Genomic DNA, 22565 nt, shown 5'->3' with positions numbered 1-22565 from the left:
CCCCCCGCAAAAAAAAAGATCCAAACTACAAGCATTTGCACAATGGTGCACACTATGACTCCAGCGACTCAGGGAGGCTAAAGCAGGACCACCAACAGCTACCTTTCCAGTGATTGGGCATTTAGAGCTCATGGTGTCTAAAGTGAATTTCAAATTGGCTTGATTTTTCTTCCCCCTGCTTTTTGTTTTGGGGAATGGAATCAACATCAGTCCTTTCTCAGGCCGAAATCTAGGATAGAATCCCAGGCTCCTACTTTGATCCGCACCTCACACACTCTGTGTATCTACCATCTAGTTCTGTTGATTTAAACCTCTTTATTCTATTTATTTAGAGGTGGGATCTCATTACTTAGGCTACTGTCAAAAAACATTCTTTTGAGGGAGGCTGGGGGTCAAACCCAGGGCTTTGCACATGCTAGGTGAGCATTCTACCACTGCTCTAGATCCCAGCCCTGATTTGAACCTCTTTAATTGCTCTCATTTCTACTCCCCTTCTTGATGCTCACTGCTCCGTGCCTGGCTATTGGTGTGGTCTGCTCTCAGGTCTGTCTCTTTCCTGCCACTCACGTGTCTCCTTTTCAGGCTTCCTTACAAACTGGTATCCACAGTTCTAAATGAAAATTCAATTACAACACTCCCAAATCCCAAGTCTTTAGGGGCCCCTCCTCATATGTGCTATGAATCTTGACAACACCTACCAATCATAGGTATTAATAAATAAGGGTTAAATGAGTAAAACACCCTGCCTCGTGGGGTAATTTTATGTTTTAGAACTAATGTTTATCTTATACTTAGATCTTCAGTTACAATTATATCACTTTGCCCGATTTTTCCAGAGAAAATTGGATCAATGAGCCCTTTCTTCCCTTCTATATTTTTAAACAGATATAGACGTCACTATGGAGAAGAAAAAACCAGGGAGTCCTGCTGTAACACTTGTTATTAGGAAATCTGAAGAAATATTTGTGGATATAATTCTGGCTTTGGAATCAAAAAGTAGCTGGCCTGCTAACACACAGAAAGGTCTGCCTATCAATAACTGGCTTGGAGCAAAAGTTAGGACCAATTTAAGACGACAGCCATTTTACCTCGTACCCAAGCATGCAAAAAAAGGAAACGGTTTTCAAGGTATTTTAAATGTGAAGTTAAACATGAACTCATAAAGGAGTTGGGAATATTTTCTGGTGGGACAGTAGAAGACTCACAGGCAACTAATGCTGTTGGCATTGCAAGAGCCATTATAATGGATAAATAGGTTACAAGACGAGAGTGAGAGAAAGAAACTGAAAAGGTGTAGTTATAGTCGTATTATTAAGCAGTTGTAGTAAGCTTCATTTGAACCTTTTTTTAAAAAGTGTTTATTCTTAAGTTTTAGGTGGATACAATATCTTTATTTATTTTACATTTATATGGTGCTGAGGATCGAACCCAGTGCCTTGTGCATGCTAGGCGAGCGCTCTACCACTGAGCCACAACCCCAGCCCCTTGAACCTTTTTTTTAAAAAATAGACTAATGTAAGTATTCTTAGACTAGGCTAAGCCATCATATTCACTTGGAGCTATTAAATGCATTTTGAATTTATGATATTTTCTGTTTACAATGGGTTTTCTGGATATAATCTCATCATAAGTCAAGGAGCATCTGTATTTGCATGAATTATTTGGGATTTTTCTGCATGGGAGATTTGTCTCTTTTGAGTTTTTTATTGATTTATCAGGATGGACGAGGGGATATTTGTTTCATATTTTGGGCTATAATATAAAAGTACTTTATTTAGTTTGGTGCTTAGAGTGTTCCAGCTTTAGCCTTGAGGAGCTCTTTTAGTTAACTTCTGGGTCCTTTTGACATAATCCCCTTACTCTTTTTTGCACACTTCTTCACTTTGTAGCACTGTAAGATCCAGGCTCATCTTGTATATGGCCTGCTTCTGTCCTGGAACCCAAGGACCTCTGGATCTTTTTGTTGGAGAATGTGGTAGAAATCAAGATCTGGGTGATAGATGTGCTCATCACTACTAGGGTGTCATCCCCCTCACCTGGTGAAGCAAGGAAACATGTGCACACTAAACCTTGTATTTACACATATCTATAAATATTTCTATATGTAGCCCCCTGTATTGTTAAGTTATACATGAAGTCATACTGATATCTTAACTATAATCCATTGCTACATGGATCTTTCTATCCTTCTCTGTTATCTATAACCTCTCGTTCTAACATTGAAAACACTGGCCCACACCATGAGCCATTCGATTATTTAATTCTTCGATTCTAATATACAAATATACTTGTTTCAGAATTGTGAAACAATTCTCCTATGGGAAACAGTTATGATTACAGTATAGAGCTTTTTGTATAAAGTATAAAGGCCTTTTGCCTTTAGTCTTAGACTCTGTGTTAATTTCCAAAGAAAAGCATCTTTTTCCCCAGGTTGTTTCATATATTTAATATAATTAGAGTTTCTTTATAATTAGAGCACACTCTGAATTATGTTCTCACCTATTCTGACATCTTAAGTGGGTTTTTGTTTGTTTTGTTTTGTTGTTGTTGTTCATCTAGAAACTTTTTTTAAAAAAATTTGAGACAGAGTCTCTTTAAGTTGCTTAGAGACTTGCTAAATTGCTGAGGCTGACCACAAACTTGAGATCCTCCTGCCTTAGCCTCCTGAGTTACAAGTATGCACCATGGTGCTCAGCTGTCAAGTGCTTTTTAAAAAAAATTTGCATACATTTGGGTTGACTCTGTGTTGAGTTAATACACAGCACAAATTTTGACAAATACATTGGATATGTATTTGCCCTCTATAATAGTTTTACTTTCCTAAAAAGTCCTGTACTTCATCATTTCAACCCTTCCCCTTCTAAACCCCTGGCAACCACTGATCTGTTTACTGTTTTGCAAGGAGCACATATGACTGAATGTTTAGGTAGCTATGCCTGCACTATTTTGTTCCATTAACATCTTGGCTGGGGTATAGCTTAATGGTAGAGCACCAGGTCTTAGCTTTGACTCCTACCACCACAAAAAAGGAGAGAAAAAACTTTGATCTATCCTTGCACTAGTACCATTTTGTCATACATAATATAGCTTTATAATTGATCTTAATATCTGGTAGGGAAAGTTCTACAAATTTGTTCTTCAGTGGTATTTTAGATATTATTGACCCTTGGCATTTTCATGTATACATTGGAATCAGCTTATCAAGTTCCCCACAAAAACAATTTTTGGAATTTTGATTAAGCTAACATTATATGTGTAGATAAAATTGTCAAGACTTGATATATTAAAAATAATGAATCTTTGGTCATGTGAACAAGTGCATGTCTCCATTTATTTGAATTTCCTCAAGTGCTTCTTTTTTTGGTGGTACTGGACATCAAACTGAGGACCTCATACCTACTAGGTGTGAAGACTCTACCACTGAGTCACACCCCTAGCCCTTTTTATTTTGTTTTTAAGACAAAGTCTCACTAAATTGCCCAGGATGGCCTTGAACTTGCCAACATCCTGCCTCAGCCTCTGAAGTAGCTGGGATTTCAGGGGTGTACCACCACACTTGCTACCTCTAATACTTCTTAATTGAAGTATTGAGTTTTCTCTACAAAAATGTTATTTTTGTTGTTGTTGTTAGAGTTGCTCATAGGCAATTGATCTATTTAAAGCTTTTTTCTTTATTAGAGATGGTCTTGCTCAGTTGCTTAGGGCCTTGCTAAGTTGCTGGGGCCGACTTTGAACTTTTGATCCTCCTCCCTCAGCCTCCTGAGCTGCTGGGATTATAGGCATGCACCACCATGTCCAGCTATGATGGTAATTCTTAAATAAATTCTGTAAATTTATTTATACCTTCTCATATTTTATATGTACAGTTGTATCATTTACCAATAATGATAGTTTGTTTCTCTCTTTCCAGTGGTATAACCCTGTTTTTCCTTCCATTTTTGTGTTTTCTGGGACATCCATGTTGAACAGAAATAGGGATAGCAGGCCAGGAGTGGTGATACACCCCTATAATTCCAGTTACTCAGGAGGCTAAGGCTGGAGAATTACAAATTTGAGGCCAACCTGGGCAACTTAGTGAGATACTGTGACAAAAGCATTAGAGATGTGGCTTAGTGCTTGGCTAGTGTGTAAAGGCTCTGGTTCAATACCCAGTACCAGGGGGGAGAAATAGCAGACATCGTTGCCTTTATTCTGACTTCAAGGGGAAACCTTCAAATTTTGACCTCATTTTATCATGTTGCTCTAGTTTTCTAAAATCTCCTTTTTATCAGATCAAGCTCTCAGCTAAACTCAAATTGCTGAGAAGTATTTTTTGTTTAAAATGATGAATGAATATAGAATTTTATTAGCTATATTTTCTGCATCTCCTGAGAGGATAATGTGATGTTTCTCCTCTATTCTGTTAATATGATAGATTTTATCTATTGATTTTTCTAATTATAAACCAGTCATGCATTACTGATATAAAAACAACTAGGAACCAGAATGATTAGAGTTTAAGAAAGCAAGCCAGTGGCACACATCTGTAACCTCAGCGGCTTGGGAGGCTAAGGCAGGAGGATTACAAGTACAAAGCCAGCCTTAGTAACTTAGTGAGACAAATAACTTGACAAGACACTGTCTTAAAATTTAAAAAAAAAATTTAAAAGGGTTGAGGATGTTGCTCAGTGGTTAGGCACCCCTGGGTTCAATTCTCCTGTACCAAAAAGTAATTAAATAAAAGAGCAAGCCATGGTAAGACTCAGGGAATGTCGTTCTACTCTTGCACAAACTCTCACAAAGAATAGAAAGAAAATATTTCCCAATTCATTTTATATTAATACCCAAACTTGCAAGGATGATACAAAAAACTGAATCAGTTGATTCAAATTACTATTGAAACAAAATATTAACAAAACTGAATTTGGCATTATATCAATAAGCAATACATGTTACCTTGGCTAACTATATTAAGTCCCTACTTCTTCCTGGACCCTCCCACTTTTTTCCCATTTAGGTCCATTTCTTGGCTTCACTGCCTTTATTTTAATGTATAATTAAATTATATGTTTGTTCACTTCTTTTGGTCTTTCTCTAGATTTCTTCAGAATAATATATTAATAGAGAAACACTTAAATATCATGTTTTCTAGATTTGAATGCTCTTGATAAAGTGCTTTTCTGTTTTTCTTTTTGAAATTAAGAAGAGACATGGCGGCTCTCTTTCTCTCACATTGAAAAAGACATTTTGAACAACCATGGACAATCTAAAACATGTTGTGAAACTGATGGAGTTAAATGTTGCAGGTAATTTCTTTATTTTGTTAAATGGCAGATTGTATGTGATATGTTTAGTTTTTTGTTGACTCTGTAGCTCACATCTAAAAATTATCATTGAGTTGGGGGCCAGGGAAGGGCTTGGTGACCTGGGGAAAGTGTAAGCATATTAATACCATGTAATAGGAGGAGGCAGAGGGTTACTCTTATTGGATACTAGTGCTTGCTTTGGAATAGTTTGACTGCATTGAAAGCTAGGAACTGACTGGCCAAACTTGAAATCATGCTAAATAGATAGTTATTTCTCTTTAGCATACATACCATAAAAAACTGAGATGGAAAAAGAATTGTTCATGTGAGTTTCTAAAGTTGATCAGTTAAAGGTCATGAATGAGAAAACCTCAAATGATGAATGGCCAACATTCAGGCACAGAGGTTCTTTAAAGCCTTATATGCAGACTTTGAAGCAAGCATTTGGGAAAGTATATTGCTGACATGGCTAAGTAATTTTATAATATTAACTTTTGTCATCTCCTAAATAATTGAATAAATATTTACAATCAGGGGCTGGGGTTCTGGCTCAGCGGTAGAGCGCCCGCCTCACATGTGTGAGACCCTGGGTTCGATCCTCAGCACTACATAAAAATAAATAAACAAAATAAAGATAAATATTTACAATCCAGCAAAATAAAATAATTTTATAAAAATCAAAACAAAAGTTTTATAGATACCGAAGGAATAGAAGAGTCATATAAATATCTGTCAGTTCTACATAGTTGAATTAATTCTGTGTGTGTGTGTGTGTGTGTGTGTATTACTGGAGATTGAACTTTAGAACCTTGTACATGCCAGGCAATGCTCTACCACTGAGCCACATCCTCAGCCCTAGTTGAATTAACAATGATAGAAGAAAATGTCTAAGCTAGGATTGGAGAAGAGAGAAGAAATATGTGCTTTTGAAACTTCAAAGCATATATTTGACTCTTTTTTTTTTTGGCAAAGCATATATTTGAAAATATAATCAGGCTTAAGGTGACTATATTACATTTAATTATATTAATATATCTTTACTGTTTAAATATGTTTTTTTCTGTAAGATTCTGAGGTCCTTTGTGAAATAAACAAGTTGTAAATAAATAAAAGTAAATAGCTTTCATTTTTATTTGACAGGAAAGATTGTTTAAAACTAATGAAATACCTTTTGGAACAGCTGAAAAAAAAGTTTGAAGACCGAAAAGAACTGGATAAATTCTGCTCTTATCATGTAAAAACTGCCTTCCTGCATGTATGTACCAAGGATCCACAGGATAGTCAGTGGCACCCCAAAAATCTAGTAGTCTGCTTTGATAACTGTGTGGCATTCTTTCTTGAGTGTCTTAGGGCAGAACAACTTGAGCATTATTTTATTCCTGTAGTCAATCTATTCTCTCGAAACCACATTGACAAAATAAGTAAAGAATTTTTGTGCAAAGAAATTGAATATGAAAGAAACAATGGATTTCCAATTTTTAATGAATTTTGAAATTTTTATTTTAAGAAAAAAACAAGAATCAAAGTGACTGTAGTAATTGGGATTGCCCAACAATAATTGTCTAGAATGAATGTAATTAATTATTCATTCTCAGTTTGTCATAAATGACCCTAATATAAAGGGTTGTAGATAAAGTGTGAAGGATTGACAATCCTAGAAAAGAGATTAGATAAGAAATGAAAAGCAAAACAAGTATTTAAAGTCTAACGGCTTTACCAGACTAGGCACTGTGGTAAATACTTATAATGCCAGCTACTTAGGAGACTGAGGCAGGAGGAACATAGGAGCTCAGGGCCAGCCTGGGCAACTTGGGAGACCCTGTCTCAAATAATAAATAATAAAATTAAATGAAGAAATAAAAACTTTATCAGATTGGAAAGTGGAAAAGGAATAAAATATATATCATCCACAATTAAATTCATCAAGCACTTATTGAATACCAGTTCTTACCTAGCACAGGTATGTGGAAGGTTGTGAGAAACAGTGGTAAAAATGATCATTGCTTCCATAAAATTGGTGGGCTTTGTTCAACTTAAAATATTTTGGGGACTTTGGGGATGTGGTTTTTACCTTGTGTGCAGGAGGCCCTGAGTTTGATCCCCATCACCACACACAAAAATACGTGTGTGTGTGTGTGTGTGTACACACATTACTATATTTGGAAGCAATTTCTGGTCTGGTCCTATATGCTAGGATAAGAAAGAAGAAAATGAAAAACTAAGTTTTATTTTGTCTGTATATATCTCAGTAAATACATAACCATATAGGAAAATGTAGGATATTTCACTACATATGGCCAAGTATAAAACTTATTTTCTTTTATTTATTTTTATTTTCAGTAATACTTTTCTGTGTTTCTGAATGGGTAATACATATATTACCAAACTCAGAGAAAGGGGTGTGGGGCAAAACATATATTCAAGTAGCACTCAACCTAGAGGCACTGATGTTCAACTTTTTCTGTTGGTACATTTTATACATTATCTGGTTTATCTTTTTCTCATTGTTTTGTAGTTCTTTGTGTTTTGGATACTTATCCTTTGCTGTTTATGTAACATATAACTTCTATATGTGGGTTGTCTCCCATATTTTTTCTTATCTTTTAGTAAACAAGGCTTTAAATTTTTGTGTAGTTGAATTTGTCAGTTGTGTTTATGGTTTGTGCTTTATACTTAACAACCTACTGTGTTTGAACGTACTAAGAGAAATGGCAAACAAGCAAAAAAATTCAAGCTATATTTAACATCATAAAAAATGTACAGAAAAAAAGAAAAGTATATGTGGCCCTGGGTTCAAGCTCCAGTACACATACACAAACACAAAAGAGAGAGAAGGAGAAAGGAAAAAAAATCATAGTCTGATTTGAGAATATTGTTGAGTTTCAATTATTTGCAAAATTGTCATATGACAATTGACTATTCATCTTCTACTAACTATATTAACCTTCTCCATATTATGATTATCACTATATGGGGAAGATAGGACAGCTGGCTGAGTGGTTGTAAAGTGATAATATGGTAGATGGACAACAGATTGAATTAGTTTCCTGTTGTTGTTGTGTAACACGTTACCACAAGTTTAGTGGCTTAAAACAATGTATGTTCATTATTTCAAAGTTTCTGTGGGTCAGGATTCTGACTCTGCTCAGGGTCTCATGAAGCTATAATTAGGGTACTAGCTGGGACTGTGGCAGCATCTGAGACAGGAGAAAGAGCCACTCATGTTGGCAGAATTTGTAGCACTGAGGGCTTTAATTTCTGCTGTCAGCTGCAGGTTGCCCATGTTCCTTACCACCTGAGCCTCTCAACATAGGCAGTCCATGATAGTAACTTAATTCTTCAAAGCTGTCATCTAACTAAATTTTCTATTATCTTAACCCTTCTTTGTAGTTTCCAGCTTTTTTTGTCATTCTGTATTGCAATCTGGATTCTTTTCTATCTTCCAGTTCTTAGTTATTCTTTGCCTGGCATGGTGGCACATGCCTGTAATCAGTAGGCTGAGGTAGGAGGATCCCAAGTTCAAGGCCAGCCTGGACATCTTAGCAAGACTGTCTCAAAATAAAATATAAAGAGAGCTAGGGATAAAATTTAGGCCTTAAGTAGGCCTGAGTTCAATCCCTGGTCCAAAAAATAATAATTAATAAAGAAATGATTCATAAATTTTAGTTGGCCTGTCATTCTGGGCAGCATGATGAAACTTGTGTCATCCTGCTCTGTCCCGGGCCAACCTACTCCATTTTGCATGGGACATGAATCATCCCTTTGTCTATAATATCTATGCAGTATATGCCACCCCTCCAATAGTCACATAGCTTTCTTAGTTATCACATCAATTGTAATGTTATCAATACTTGTGTTTAAGTAACCCTCATTTTATTTAATAATGATTACAAAGTGCAAGAATAGTGATGCTTGTAATTTGGACACACAAAAGCGAAGCTGTGAAGTGTTTTTGTTTTGTTTTTTGGTACTGGGGATTGAACTTGGGCATTCAACCACTGAGCCACATCCCCAGCCCTATTTTGTATTTTACTTAGAGACAGGGTTTCACCAAGTTGCTTACTTAGTGCCTTGCCATTACTGAGGCTGGCTTTGAACTTGCAATCTTCCTGCGTCCAGCCTCCCAAGCCACTGGGATTACAAGCATGTGCCACCCTGCCTGGCTATGAAATGCTATTTTAAGCCTAAAGGTCTCTATGAGAAAAGAAAAAAATTATACATGAAGGTTGCTAAGATCTACAGTAAGAACAAATCATCTGTGAAATTGCATGGAAAAAATCATGCTGGTTTTGCTGTTGCACCTAAAAATGCAAAGGTATGGCCACAGTGCATAATAAGTGATTAGTTAAGATGGGAAAGACATTATTAAATTGTGATGGAAGGCATGAACAGAAAATGTGTTTCAAGTGATGGCAACATTTATAACAGAAAGCATTATTCCTATAAAATGACCTCAGTAAAGGACCCCTGAAACAAGCAGCACCAAGCTATTTACTTGCAAGGAAAGGGTTATTAGATAGATTCAGGAATAGATTTGGACTGAAAAATAATTACTGGAGAGGCTGAATCTGTCAGTAAAGAAAATGCTGCCACATTTCAGACAGCGTTGAAGTTGATCAAGAAGAAAGGAAACCATCCCAAACAAGTCTTTAGTAGTACTATTTCTCGTTATTGTTGCTCATCTCTTCTTGTGCCTATGATTAAATTTAATCACAGGTATATACAGGGTTCAGTTTTATTTAGTTGTAGTTACCTGAGGGTCTTTGGATGCATCCCCTTCAAATAAGTGGTACATGCAAATGCCCAAATTCACAGGGTATATAAGCACAATGAAAGTATCAATTCCAATTATTATTCAGCCACTCATTTATCCAGAGGCAATTACCATTACCTTCTTGTATCACATTCTGAGGATATGCTTATATTTTACGGAGTTAAATTAACATTCTTCACTTTAGCTTTATAGAATGAATTGGAAAACTCAACTTTTAAAAATTTTTGTTAAAAATTGAACCAGGGTTTCTTTACCACTAAGCTACACCTTCAGTCCTTTTTATTTTTTGCTAAGTTGCTGAAGCTGACCTCAGACTTGCAATCCTCATGTCTCAGCCTCCTGAGTAGCTAGGGTTAACAGCGTGCACCACCATGCCTGGGAGAAACTCATCTTTTTGAATGTTCTATCTAGCACATAGGAATGTATCCTCTTATTGAAGGTCCTTGATTGCCTTTTATGTTTGTTTTGTCTTGATTCAGTTAAACTTCCTCAGTAAATTGTGGTAATTAAGAAATCACAAAATGATCGATTCGAAGAATTTTCATATTTGTTGGCAATAATTATGCTCAGTGTTCTTATCATTTGATGCTTTTAAGCCCCCAATTCCTAGACTTAACCAGAAACTTGTGTACTTGATCGGTCTTACTGAAGAATCAGCTGTTATGGGGCTGAGGTTGTGGCTCAGTGGTACAGCACTCCCCTACCATGGATGAGGCACTGGGTTTGATCCTCAGCCCCACATAAAAATTAATAAAGATAAAGATATTGTGTCCACGTACAATAAAAAAATATTTTTTAAAAAACCAGCTGTTATGTTTTCACTGATTTGTCTCCTAAGTTATTCATTTGTTAATTTTATTTCCTTTTCTCTTAAGTTCTTGTTAATCTTACTGTTAACACCAGGAAACTCATGACTTGAGTGAATAATTTGTAATGAAGGCCTAAACTAATTATACACAATTATAATTATAAATGCACAAATTCTAGAAATTAATAAATATATATTAACTTATGTATGGAGGAAAAGATAACATAAAAGTATAAGGGAAAATATAATTAATGTGATCAAGGAATGTTTATGGAAATGCCATTTGACTTTCTGGGATGTTAACATACATAGATGGGCTAAAATAAAGATAACAGTTTGTTTCATATTTTTGGTCTCAAACAATTCATTTGCTTGATTCATATTTCCAAATAAGTATAATCATTTAAGAAAAGCATATGTGCCAAGCATGGTGGAGCAAGCCTGGTAGACGGAGGCAGGAGGATCTCAAGTTCAAAGCCAGCGACAGCAACTTAGAAAGGTCCAGAGCAACTTAGCAAGACGTTGTCTCAAAATATAAAAAGGGCTGGGTATGTGACAATGCTTAAGCACCCCTGGGTTTAATCCTTAGTACCAAAAAGAAAAGGAAAAAACCCCACACAAATAAAATACTACTTACAAATACAAAATTAAGGTACTACACAGAGAGACAAAGTTCAACTTGTCCTTTTTATCACAGAAATTAACATTTATTTTGTTAACAGTTATCTTTTTTACTGTCATAACATCTGAACAAGAACTCTTTAAAGACTGACCTTACAACATTACAGAGAATTTTTCAAAGTCTTTTTAATAAAAATATTTTAAATAAAGGAAAACCTTCTGCATCATCCTTTATAAATATCCATGAAAAAAATTTCAACTCAAGTTTAAATACTTTTGATTTTATTAAAGAAAGTATAAAATATTGAAATCTACATTTTTTTTGCAGTACTGGGGGTTTTGGGATTCTACATTTTTAAACACTATTATGTTAAGAATCAGCTGTCTCTTCATACTACTGGACGTTTCAATACTTCTTTTCATCTCGAATAACGTATTTCTAAAATATCTTGAATTCTGAAAAGTAAACAGAAAAAAATATAAATTACTATTCCCAACATTGTTTTTAAAGTTTAATTGTGATGAAATGTACATAAAATTTACTATTTTAACCATTTTTGTGTGCAGTTCAGTAGTGTTTGTATTGTCATACAACAAATCTCCAGAACATTTCATCTTAAAAAACTGAAATTCTGTACCCATTAAATAATAACTCTTGCTTTTCCTGCAACCCCACCAGTCTTTGATAACCACCATTTTGCTTTGTTTCTACTATTTTAGATATAAGCGGGTACACCTTTTTGTGACTGTTTTATTTTACTTAGCATAATAGCTCTAAGGCTCATCCATTTGGTTTCTGGACTTGCTCGCCAACACTTGTCATTTTTTTTCTCATTGTTCTTTTGTTATTTTAACTTTCTCTAGTGATATAGAGAGCATTTTTTTCATATGGTTATTTTCCATTTGTATATTATCTTTGGATAAATACATATTTATTTTCCCATTTTCTCACTAGGTTTTATGTTTTTGTTGAGTCGTACCAGTTCTTTTGGATGTTAACTCCTAGTCAGATGTGATCTGAAAATATTTTCTCCAATTGCATAGGCTGCCTTTTCATTTTATGTCTTATTGTGCACAAATGTTACACCCAAGAAATTACTAACAAACCCAATGTCAAGTTTTTCCTGTTTTTCTCTCCTAGGAGTTTCATAGTTTGGGTCTTAACATTTTAGGTTTTTAATCCATCTTGTGTTAATTATTGTATGTTGTAACTTAAGGCTCCATGTTCTTTCTTTTGGAATGTGGTTCTACAATTTTTTTCAGCAACATTTGTTGAGGGGACTGCCCTTGCCCTATTGAGTAGTCTTCTTTTTTTTTTAGTTAGTTGCTCAAAACATTACAATGATCTTGACATATCATAAATCATATATTTGATTCAAATGGGGTATGAATTCTTATTTTTCCCACGTGTACAGATTGCAGGATCACATTGGTTATACAGCCACGTTTATACATGCTGCCATACAAGTGTCTGTTGTATTCTGTTGCCCTTCCTATCCCCTTCCTATTCCCCCTCCCTATTGAGTGGTCTTGATGCATGGTTGAAAATCAACTGATAATACAAGGTTTTAAATTATTTAAGGGTATATTTTTGGGTTGTATATTCTATATTATTGATATATATATCTATTATGCTAATATCACTGTTTTAATTACTATAGCTTTATAAAATTACATGAGGAAGTGAGTACTCCAACTATCTATTTTTAAATTTCTGGGACAATGTCTCCCTTTGCTGCCTAGGCTGGTCTTGAACTCATAATCCTCCAGCTTCTTCCTCCTAAGTCCTGAACTAGGTGTGTGTACCTGGCCAATTACATTGTCTCAAAATTGTTTTGGTACTTAGGGGTCCTTTGAGATCCCATATTAATTTTAGGATAAAATTTTTCTTTTGTTTTTTGTACCAGGGATTGAACCCAGCAGTGCTTATCCATCAAGCCACATCCTTAGCTCTTTGCTGTATTTTATTAAGAGACAGGGTCTCACTGAGTTTCTCAGGGCCTCAATAAGTTGCTGAAGCTGGGCTTGAAATGGTCCTCCTGCCTCAGCCTCCAGAGTCACTGGGATTATAGGCATCCACAACCACGCCCGGCAACTTTTTCCATTTTGGAAAAAAAAAAAAGCCATTGGGATTTTGATAGAAATTGTTCTGTATCTGTAGATTGCTTTGGGTAGTATTGACATCTTAAGAATAAACAGCAGAACAGGATCAAAGATTATGTCTGATACATAAAGGAAAATAAGAAATTATTTGTAAAATAATTCTTCCTAGAAAAATACTTCATCCTCAAAAAGTTGAGGTGTTATAAGGAGTCTAGCATGTGCAAGGGCCTGGGTTAAATTCCCAGTACCCTACAAAAATAAAAAAACAACCAACTTTTACCAACTTTGAAGTGTTGCCTAAATTTTCATAATTCTTATGTGACTATCAGCATTTTTTCCTCAGAACATTTGTAAAATATTTTTGCTTGACCAGTGAGACAAGTATTTTGCCAGGATCATTACATTTACATGAACAGCAGAGCAGGATCTAAGATTATGTCTGATACATAAAGGAAAATAAGAAATTATTTGTAAAATAATTTACAAATTACATTTACATATAGTCTTAGTAGTAGTGTTTCCAGAAATACTATACATATTAAAATAAATACTGTGGTTTACAGACAGGGTTACCATTCTATTTAACTTCTGGTTTTCAGAGTACATGTACTTGGTTTATTTTTGAATGTTTTATTCTTTACTACCACTATAAAACGGAATCATTTTCTTAAATTCTTGGTTTATTATTTGTACATTTCAGAAATGCAACTAATTTATTAAGTCTACATTCTACAACTTGCCAGATTTTTGTGGAATGTTTAGGACTTTCTACATCTAAGCTCATGTATTCTGTAAAGATACCCCTTTTTCCAGTTGAGGTCCTTGCATTTTCTTGCCTCCTTGCTCCAGCTAGAATTCCCAGAACTATGGTGAATGGAAGTAGTGACAGCCTGCTTGTTATAGTCCTTTGTTTTTACCACAGACTTAAAAATTTGTCGTTTACATGTACATGACAGTAGAGTGTTTTGATGTATTTTACATACATGGAGTATAACTTATTCTAATTAGAACCCATTCTTTTAGTATTTTTTTTAGTTATACATTACAGTAGAAGATGTTTTGACATATCATACATATAATGTATAACTTCGCATTTAGAATCCCATTCTTTTTTTTTTTTTTAAAGAGAGAGAGAGAATTTTTTAATATTTATTTTTTAGTTTTCGGCGGACACAACATCTTTGTTTGTATGTGGTGCTGAGGATCGAACCTAGGCCGCATGCATGCCAGGCGACCTTGCTACCACTTGAGCCACATCCCCAGCCCTAGAATCCCATTCTTGTAGTTGCACCTGATGTGGATTTCACTAGTGGTATATTAATATGTGAATATAGAAAATTTTATCTTTTCTATTCCCATCTCCACTCCCTTCCCATCATTCCTGGTTTTCTAATCCAGTGAACTTCTATTCTTCCCCCCACGGACCATTTTTATGGCTTTATTATATTCAGGTTGTTTCCTTCTGTTTTTAGTTTTCATCGTGATCATTGTTAATGTATTTATCAAATTATTCTTCTATGTCAATTTAAATAGCCACTTGTCATGTTGTTTCCCCCCTTTTATTAATGTTGGAATATTTGATTTCTGTACACTGAGCAATGTGTGCATTACAGGAATAAATCCCACCTGGTTATGGAATTAATCTTTTTAAAGTACTACTGAATCATTTAGCTATTATTTTGAGTCTTCAGTATTCAGGGATATTATTCTGTGGTGTTAGTGTTTGGCCTTAGTGTCAGGGTGATAAGGGCCCCATAGAGGGGGATTGAAAATGGAGGTTGAGGGGATTAATGTTGATTTTTAAATGTCTGCCAGAATTCAGTGAGGCCATCTAATTCTAGGTTTTCCTTTGTGGGGAAGTTTTAACACTGATTCAACCTTCTTACTAGTTATAGTTCTGTTCTGATTTTTTTTTATGATTTAATCTTAGGTTATTCTTGGTTAATATTTTCAAACAAAAGTAAAACCGGGTACAAGCCAGGATCTGTGTTATATGAAGCATGTACTCTCAGGCGCTTGGGAGGTGAGGCAGGAAGACTACCTGAGCCCTGGAGTTGGGAGGCCACTCTGGGTACACAATGAGTTTGATAAAACGAAAAAACAAACTAGATGCCAACACTGGTAATTGTGATTTTATGCAAAACCTATATTAAAATGTTAAAAAAATGAGGATACTTTAAACATTATTTCTGAGCTTTGCTCTATTTTCTCCCTGTATATCCAAGGCAGTGCATGATTTCCTCTGATCTTGTCAACAACTGTTGTCAGTTCTAACTTCTTTTGAGTTTTTAAAGTATTAAAATATATCCAATATTTCTATTGAATCTGAAATAAAGAAGGGTGTCTTGTGTTAACTCAGTTCATTGTCCTAGGGAAAAATTTTGCTTTGAACACCAGACATCTAAGGATGGCTCACATATTTTTGAACAGCTGGAGAGTAAACGTGGTGCTGTGTAGCATTTGATCTACCATTGCTTATTCATCTAATCACTTAGAGGACATATTAGATTTTGCAACTACAAATATTGTTATGAATTTTTTAAACATGCACGTGTGTGCGCACGCGCACACACACACACACACACAAACAGAATACTTTCCTAGAAGTATTACTAGATCAAAAGATATATGTGGGCTGGGGTTGTAGATTCGTGGCAGAACAAACATAGGTGAGGTACTGGATTTGATCCTCAGCACCACATAAAAACAATAAAGGTCAAATTCTTTGATAAAAAAAGGTATGTATTTATACATCTCAAAGGTGGTTCTGTCTCCAGATCTTTTACACTCAATGACTTCTCTGAACAACTAGTTTATTGTCAACACTGGATTAGTAAATATGTATATTTATTTACATAAAATATTGAACCCAGGACCTTGCACATGCTAAGCAAACATTCTACCACTGAGCTACATCCCAGCCCTTTTTATTTTATTGACAAGTCTTGCTGTTTTCCAGGCTGGCCTTGAACTTTTGATCTTCCTGCCTCAGCCTAAGGAGTCGCTAGGATAACAGGCATGTGCCCCAACTCTACATTTAATTAAGGTACTGTAGATAGATTAACTAGACTTTTGCTAACAGGTGAAAGAATAACACCCAATAATTCGAGGCTCTTGGAGATAATGCTGATTTTGATAAATATACTAACAAAATCTAGTTTTAAAAGGCAGGAGTTTGTAATTTTTACCTCTGGCAGGTTAGTACCACTTTTCAGCATTTAGTCATTAATAAAACTTTTGGGGCTTTCCTTGAGGTCTTCCCATTTTTTTTTCCATTTCTCTTTTCAGTTTATTTGCCTTGTATCTCTCGGCCATTAAGACAAGCTCCTCTGGAATACTCTGAAATTATTAAAAGTGTGATTAGGATTCTGAGTTCTTTTAATATACTAACATGCCTCCAAATCATTTCAAGAATCTACAAAGTAAATGACATCTTCCAAAAAGAAATGTTTGCCTATTAACCCCTAAACTAGACAGATTTAAAATATACCCATCATTATGCCACTCCCCTGCTTGAATAGTCCTTCAGCTTATTCCCAATGTCCTAATATTCCTTTTTGGGGTACCACTTCCTACACATTGCCTTACCTCTAATCCTAATTGTTTCCACTCCTGGAACACTCACCCCATCTTGTACAACTCCCACCTCCACCAGCTGGTTGCTTCCTCGGCAGGGTTTTCATTGCTCATTAACATTAGAGTAGATTCCAATTATATCTCCCATAGCTCCTATTCTTTGCCATTTTACAAGCCCTCATGTTATAAAAATTGGTTTTTAACTGTTTATCCCTATAAACTGTGTGATCCAATGTCGGGCATAATGACTGAAACACAAAGGTATAGATTTCTAATGATTTGCATATTCTCACCTGATTTGCTCTTTCCAGAATATTAATCAATTCAGTGGCAACCCTCCAATCATTTCTAGTGATAAGAGTAATTGACATGCCCGTTCTCCTTCAATGGGAAGGAAAAAAAAAAAACCTCATGTAATTTCTTTTATAGTATGTATTCATTATTTAGTTAACATAGACAGTAATGTAAAAATAGGTACAACAACTTTTTTTTGCTCAAAGACCAAATATATATTATGTATTAAAATATATTATGCAAATAGGATTATGCAAATAGCATTTTAGAACTTAAAAACAGTCATTCCCTCAGTATTCAAAGGAGATGGCTCAAGGAACTTCTGAGGATACCAAAATCTGATGATAATAAAGTCCCTTATATAAAATGCCATAGCATTTGCATAACATTTACATTATCCTGTATACTTTAAAATCATCCCTAGAATACTTACATTACCTAATACACTGTAAATCACATGAATAGCTATTATACTCCATTGGTTAAAGAAAAAAGTATATTCAGTACATAAATTTTTCTGAAATATTCTAGATATTACCTAATACAATACAAATGCTGTACTAATATAGCAGGGGATGTGGTAGTTCTGTGGTAGAGCACCTGGCTAGTATTTGTGAGACCCTAGGCTAAATCCCCAGTACTGAAAAACATTTTTTTGAACTACAATTAGTTATTATAATATTTTCCAATTTAAATATTTTTATTTGGTGTTACACAGGATTAAGTTCAGGGGAGATCTACTGTTGAGTTATATCCCTGGTCATTTTGAGACATGATCTGGCTAGATTGCTTCAAATTTGCAATCAATCCTCCCTCAGCCTCTGGAGTCACTGTGATTACAGATGTGTGCCATTGCACCTGGATTAATCCATACCACACCAGGCTTACTTCATTGTTTTAGAGAATAACAAGAAATGTCTGTAATCTATAGTTGTTCAAATTGCACAAGAGGGTATAACAGTAGGGAAAAAACAATCCTCTCTCATACCATTACCAATTTCAGCACCTTTTTTTTTTTTTTTTTGGTACTGGGATGGAATCCAGGAATGCTTTACCATGAGCTATATCCCTAGTCCTTATTATTTTTGAGGTACGGTTGCTTAGTGCCTTGCTAAATTGTTGAGGCTGGCTTTGAACTTACAATCCTCCTGCTTTGGCCTCCTGAGTTGTTGGGATTACAGACGTGGACCACCACACTGACTCAATTTGAATAATTGGTAAATGAAGTAATCACTTGTTATAGCTCAGTATTGTGACATTATAGACATAAAACCAAAGTATCAGAAACAATTACATGAACCTAGTAGTGACATGGTATAGTTGAATCTGCATAGGTCAAATGAATAGGGGTGAAGAAGCCAAGCAGATTGTGGGGAGGAACAGAATTTATAAGGAAGAAAAAAGTATGGTTTTCTGGGCAGGAATAGTCTGTGATGAGAATCCAGAATTGACCTTTTCAAGGGTAGATTATACTTACTTACCCTGCTCTTCCAGTTCTCCCTACTCTGTGTACATATTCTTCAATATTCCGTGGAAAATCATAATTATATACATGTGTGATATCATGTACATCAAGACCTCTAGATGCCAAATCAGTAGCGATCAATATTCTCACTTTACCTAAAGAGTGAACCCAAATAAATATCAAATCATTCTGATATAAACCAATCCAAGACAAATGAAAAGTGCCTTTTCCTTTATTATTCTTGGCACTGGGAATTGAACCCAGGTGTTCTGAACTACATCTCAGCCCTTTATTTTTTTATTTTGAGATGGGGTCTTACTAGGTTGCCCAAGCTGGTCTTCAGTTGGTATCATGATGTCTGTCTTCCTAGTATCTGGGGTTATAAGCATGGGCCACTAGACCCAGCCCTCCCATTAATTCTTAATCAGGTGAACTATTATTAACTTTCATTAAAAAGCTCATTGAAAATGGTAACTAAATTTATTTAAATGATGGCAAATTACAACACAATAGATAACATACTTGAGCCAGTGGTCACTCCACCATCTGGCCAATATCAAAAAGATATATGCCTTTATGTAAATTGCGACACAGCTCCCATCACAAAGTAATACACTGATACACAGGTTTAAGTATTAGCCTTTTTGGGGCTTGGCAACTTAGTTGTAAGGAGCAAATTAATATTTAGAGCTCTAGTAAGTATATTTTGGAGCAGTGTATGCTGAGGATATATGAACTTACAAATGAGTTCCATGAAAAGACGCTGTCATTCAGCCAAGTCCAGGTATTGGGTTTATTTTAAACTGTAACAGAAAACAGTTACATATGTACCTGTTTTAAAGTTCTCTAATGCTTTCTCACGATCACTCTGTTCCCTGTTGCCATGAAGAGACTCTACTGATATGTGTCTGAGAATTAGGTCACTTGATAAGTGATCAGCACTGAAAGAAAAGATAGGACAGTGATCTTAAGTGCTTATTCTCATGACACCATCAACTCATTAGCTTTCCTTCTATTAGCAAAACATTGAATAATAATGTAAAGGACAGGTTGCCCCTATTTGAAAATATACAAACAGAAATATCTTAAGCAAATCAATTTGTTTGGTTTTAATGCAAGCATGAGAAAATACTTACACTGCTTTCCTGCTGACAAACACAATGACTTTATCTTTAGGTGACATACTCTCAAGAAAAGTTTGAATATGAGTTCGCTTCTCTTCCTCTGTTGTGATGATTATATTTTGCTTCACTGTATTTACAGCCTAAAAGATTCAAAGATCATAGCACATATGTGTAAAGGAGACATCATTAGTTCAAAATGGAATGTTGGTTAAGGTTTTTGCCAACAAAAAGCAAAGATCCTAGTAAAATTGTCTGTTCCCGCTTAGTTCACCCTTTCACTTATTTATTCAAGTTGACAACACTTTAATAGTGTTCAGAGTATGCTAAAAGCAATGATTACCACTATAGGAAAATAACTGAACGAATGTAAAGCTTTTGAAAAATATCATCTTGAATTCTGAGTACCACTTAGAATGAAGGGTGGTCACATTACAATCGAGGATTCACAATTCAGTGAGTATTTTGATTTTGACAATTTAATAAAAAAAATTAAAAATATTACTGGTACCATTCAACCCATAATGAAAATATTTGTTTACATAGATAATATTTTACTAAGCATTTAATGAAGGGTGGGGAAATCCAGCAGTTATAGAGCCTTTCCTGAATGATTAATGATTTTATAAAAGTATTTGATCACCATCTGCAAATCTCTAATGAAATACAGAGCTAGGAAAGACCCACTTTCCTCTTTTGGAATGCCTTGCACATACTAGGTACTATAGTTTTAATAAAATGAATCTTGGACATATACACTGAAGTATATGGATATATGGGTAAGATTATGTGCAACTGGGATTAGCTCTGAAATTGAGTGGGCAGAGCAGATATGCCAAAATCAGCTATTTTTTATGGTTTGCTTTTGTTTTGGACTTTTTTGCTGTTAGGGATTGAACCCAGGGCCTTGTTCATTCTTGTTCACAGAAATATCACTAGCCATTTAGCTATGTGTTTTAAATGTCATATGAAAAGTCTTAATAAACATATCAATATATTAGTAATAAAAAACAAACTTACAACGAGATCTAAAGTACCAACATAGACGATCATTGGTTCTTTCAAATAAGACTGTGCAAGTCGACGGACAGCATATGGCCAAGTAGCACTGAGAATAAAGACACATCAACATTAAACATTTACTATAAATACATTTTAAAATTACAATTTATTAAGCTTAATATGAACCAAGTTACTGGTGAAAGAAAAGTTTACTATTTCCTATCTTTTCAATAAGGCAGATGTTACAGAATTGACAATGAATTACTGAGCTATAGTAAAACTACTAGAAACTTTTTTTTTTTTTTTTTAAAGAGAGAGAGAGAGAGAGAGAGAGAGAATTTTTTAATATTTATTTTTTTTAGTTTTCGGCGGACACAACATCTTTGTTTGTATGTGGTGCTGAGGATCGAACCCGGGCCGCACGCATGCCAGGCGAGCGCGCTACCGCTTGAGCCACATCCCCAGCCCACTACTAGAAACTTATATAGGTTCAACTAAAAATTTTTTACAAGCTGAGTATGGTGGCACATGCCTGTAATCTCAACAGCTTGGGAGACTAAGAAAGGAGGATCACAAGTTCAAAGCCAGCCTTAGCAACTTAGCTAGACCCTAAGCAACTTCATGAGACTCTGTCTCAAAAAAAAAAAAAAAAAAGGTAGGGGTGGGGCTGGGGATGTGGCTCAGTGGTAAAGAGTCTCTAGCTTCAATCACCAGTTTAAAAAAAAAAGGTTTTTATAGGTTGGCATGGTAATTACATGCCTGTAATGCCAGTTACTAATGAAGCTGAGGTAAGAGTATCCAGAGTTCAAGGATAGCCTTGTCAACCTAATGAGACCTTGTCTCAAAATAAAGAGAAAAAAGGTTGAGGATATAGTTCAGTGGTAGAAAGCTTGCCTGGCATGCATGAAACCCCATTCAATCCTCAGTACCAGAAGGAACAAAAAAGGAATTAGCATTAACCAACACACATAAACTAGTAATTTTCATACAATGTCAGGCTTTTGTTGATATCACATACAAATATTTTTCCAGAAATGGTGGCATATGCTTATAAACCCAGAAATTTGAGAGGCTGATACAGGAGGATTGCCAGCCTCACCAACTCAGTGAGACACTGTCTCTAAATAAAATACAAAATAGGGCTGAGGATATGGCTTAGTGGTTGAGTGCCCCTGAGTTCAATCCCCAGTATCCCCCCCAAAAAAGTATATATGTATATATAATATCCAAACCTTTTTAATGTGGGCTCGGCTAACAATGTTTGAATTTAGTGATCATTTTAACTTTATAAAAAGGGAATACTAGACTTCCATATACATACATATGTAGACTTGTGTTTAGATTGTGATCTAAACAGGGTTGATAATGACATACAAGTAAATATGAACAGTGACTTGAGAGTTGATAATATTTAAAGGACTGGAGATGTGGCTTATTGGTTAAACACCTCTGGATTCAATCACCAGTACCAAAAAGAACAACAACAACAAAAAAAAAAAAAAAAAAAAAAAAAAAA

General features: G+C 35.1%; 2 protein-coding genes across 4 annotated transcripts in view; one reads left to right on the top strand and one right to left on the bottom strand.

Annotated features, from left to right (window-relative positions):
• Cgas (cyclic GMP-AMP synthase) overlaps positions 1–15828 on the top strand; it is a 22236-nt gene extending 6408 nt beyond the window's left edge. Inside the window, exons 3-6 of one of the 3 annotated variants that reach the window (XR_007348558.1) lie at positions 886–1128; positions 1890–2072; positions 5183–5285; positions 6426–6442. Coding sequence is in view for 2 of the 3 variants with exons in the window: in XM_015487905.2 (XP_015343391.1) it covers positions 886–1128; positions 5183–5285; positions 6426–6777 (698 nt within the window). In the remaining variant the exon portion in view is untranslated. Of the gene's footprint in view, positions 1–885; positions 1129–1889; positions 2073–5182; positions 5286–6425; positions 11371–15521 lie in introns of those variants that run through there. The other 2 variants (XM_048805687.1, XM_015487905.2) reach the window with 2 other exon arrangements.
• Positions 11618–22565, bottom strand: part of Ddx43 (DEAD-box helicase 43) — a 34824-nt gene continuing 23876 nt past the window's right edge. Inside the window, exons 11-17 of the mRNA XM_015487904.2 lie at positions 21068–21155; positions 20063–20190; positions 19758–19867; positions 18943–19081; positions 17461–17548; positions 16780–16930; positions 11618–11944 (exon numbers count right to left, since the gene is read on the bottom strand). Coding sequence (XP_015343390.1) covers positions 16817–16930; positions 17461–17548; positions 18943–19081; positions 19758–19867; positions 20063–20190; positions 21068–21155 — 667 coding nt within the window. The 3' untranslated portion in view covers positions 11618–11944; positions 16780–16816. The remainder of the gene's footprint in view (positions 11945–16779; positions 16931–17460; positions 17549–18942; positions 19082–19757; positions 19868–20062; positions 20191–21067; positions 21156–22565) is intronic.

Source organism: Marmota marmota, unplaced genomic scaffold (genome assembly GCF_001458135.2).
Source record: "Marmota marmota marmota unplaced genomic scaffold, marMar, whole genome shotgun sequence".
NCBI classification, from domain to species: Eukaryota; Metazoa; Chordata; class Mammalia; order Rodentia; family Sciuridae; genus Marmota; species Marmota marmota.
This window is presented reverse-complemented; position numbering and strand designations above follow the sequence as displayed.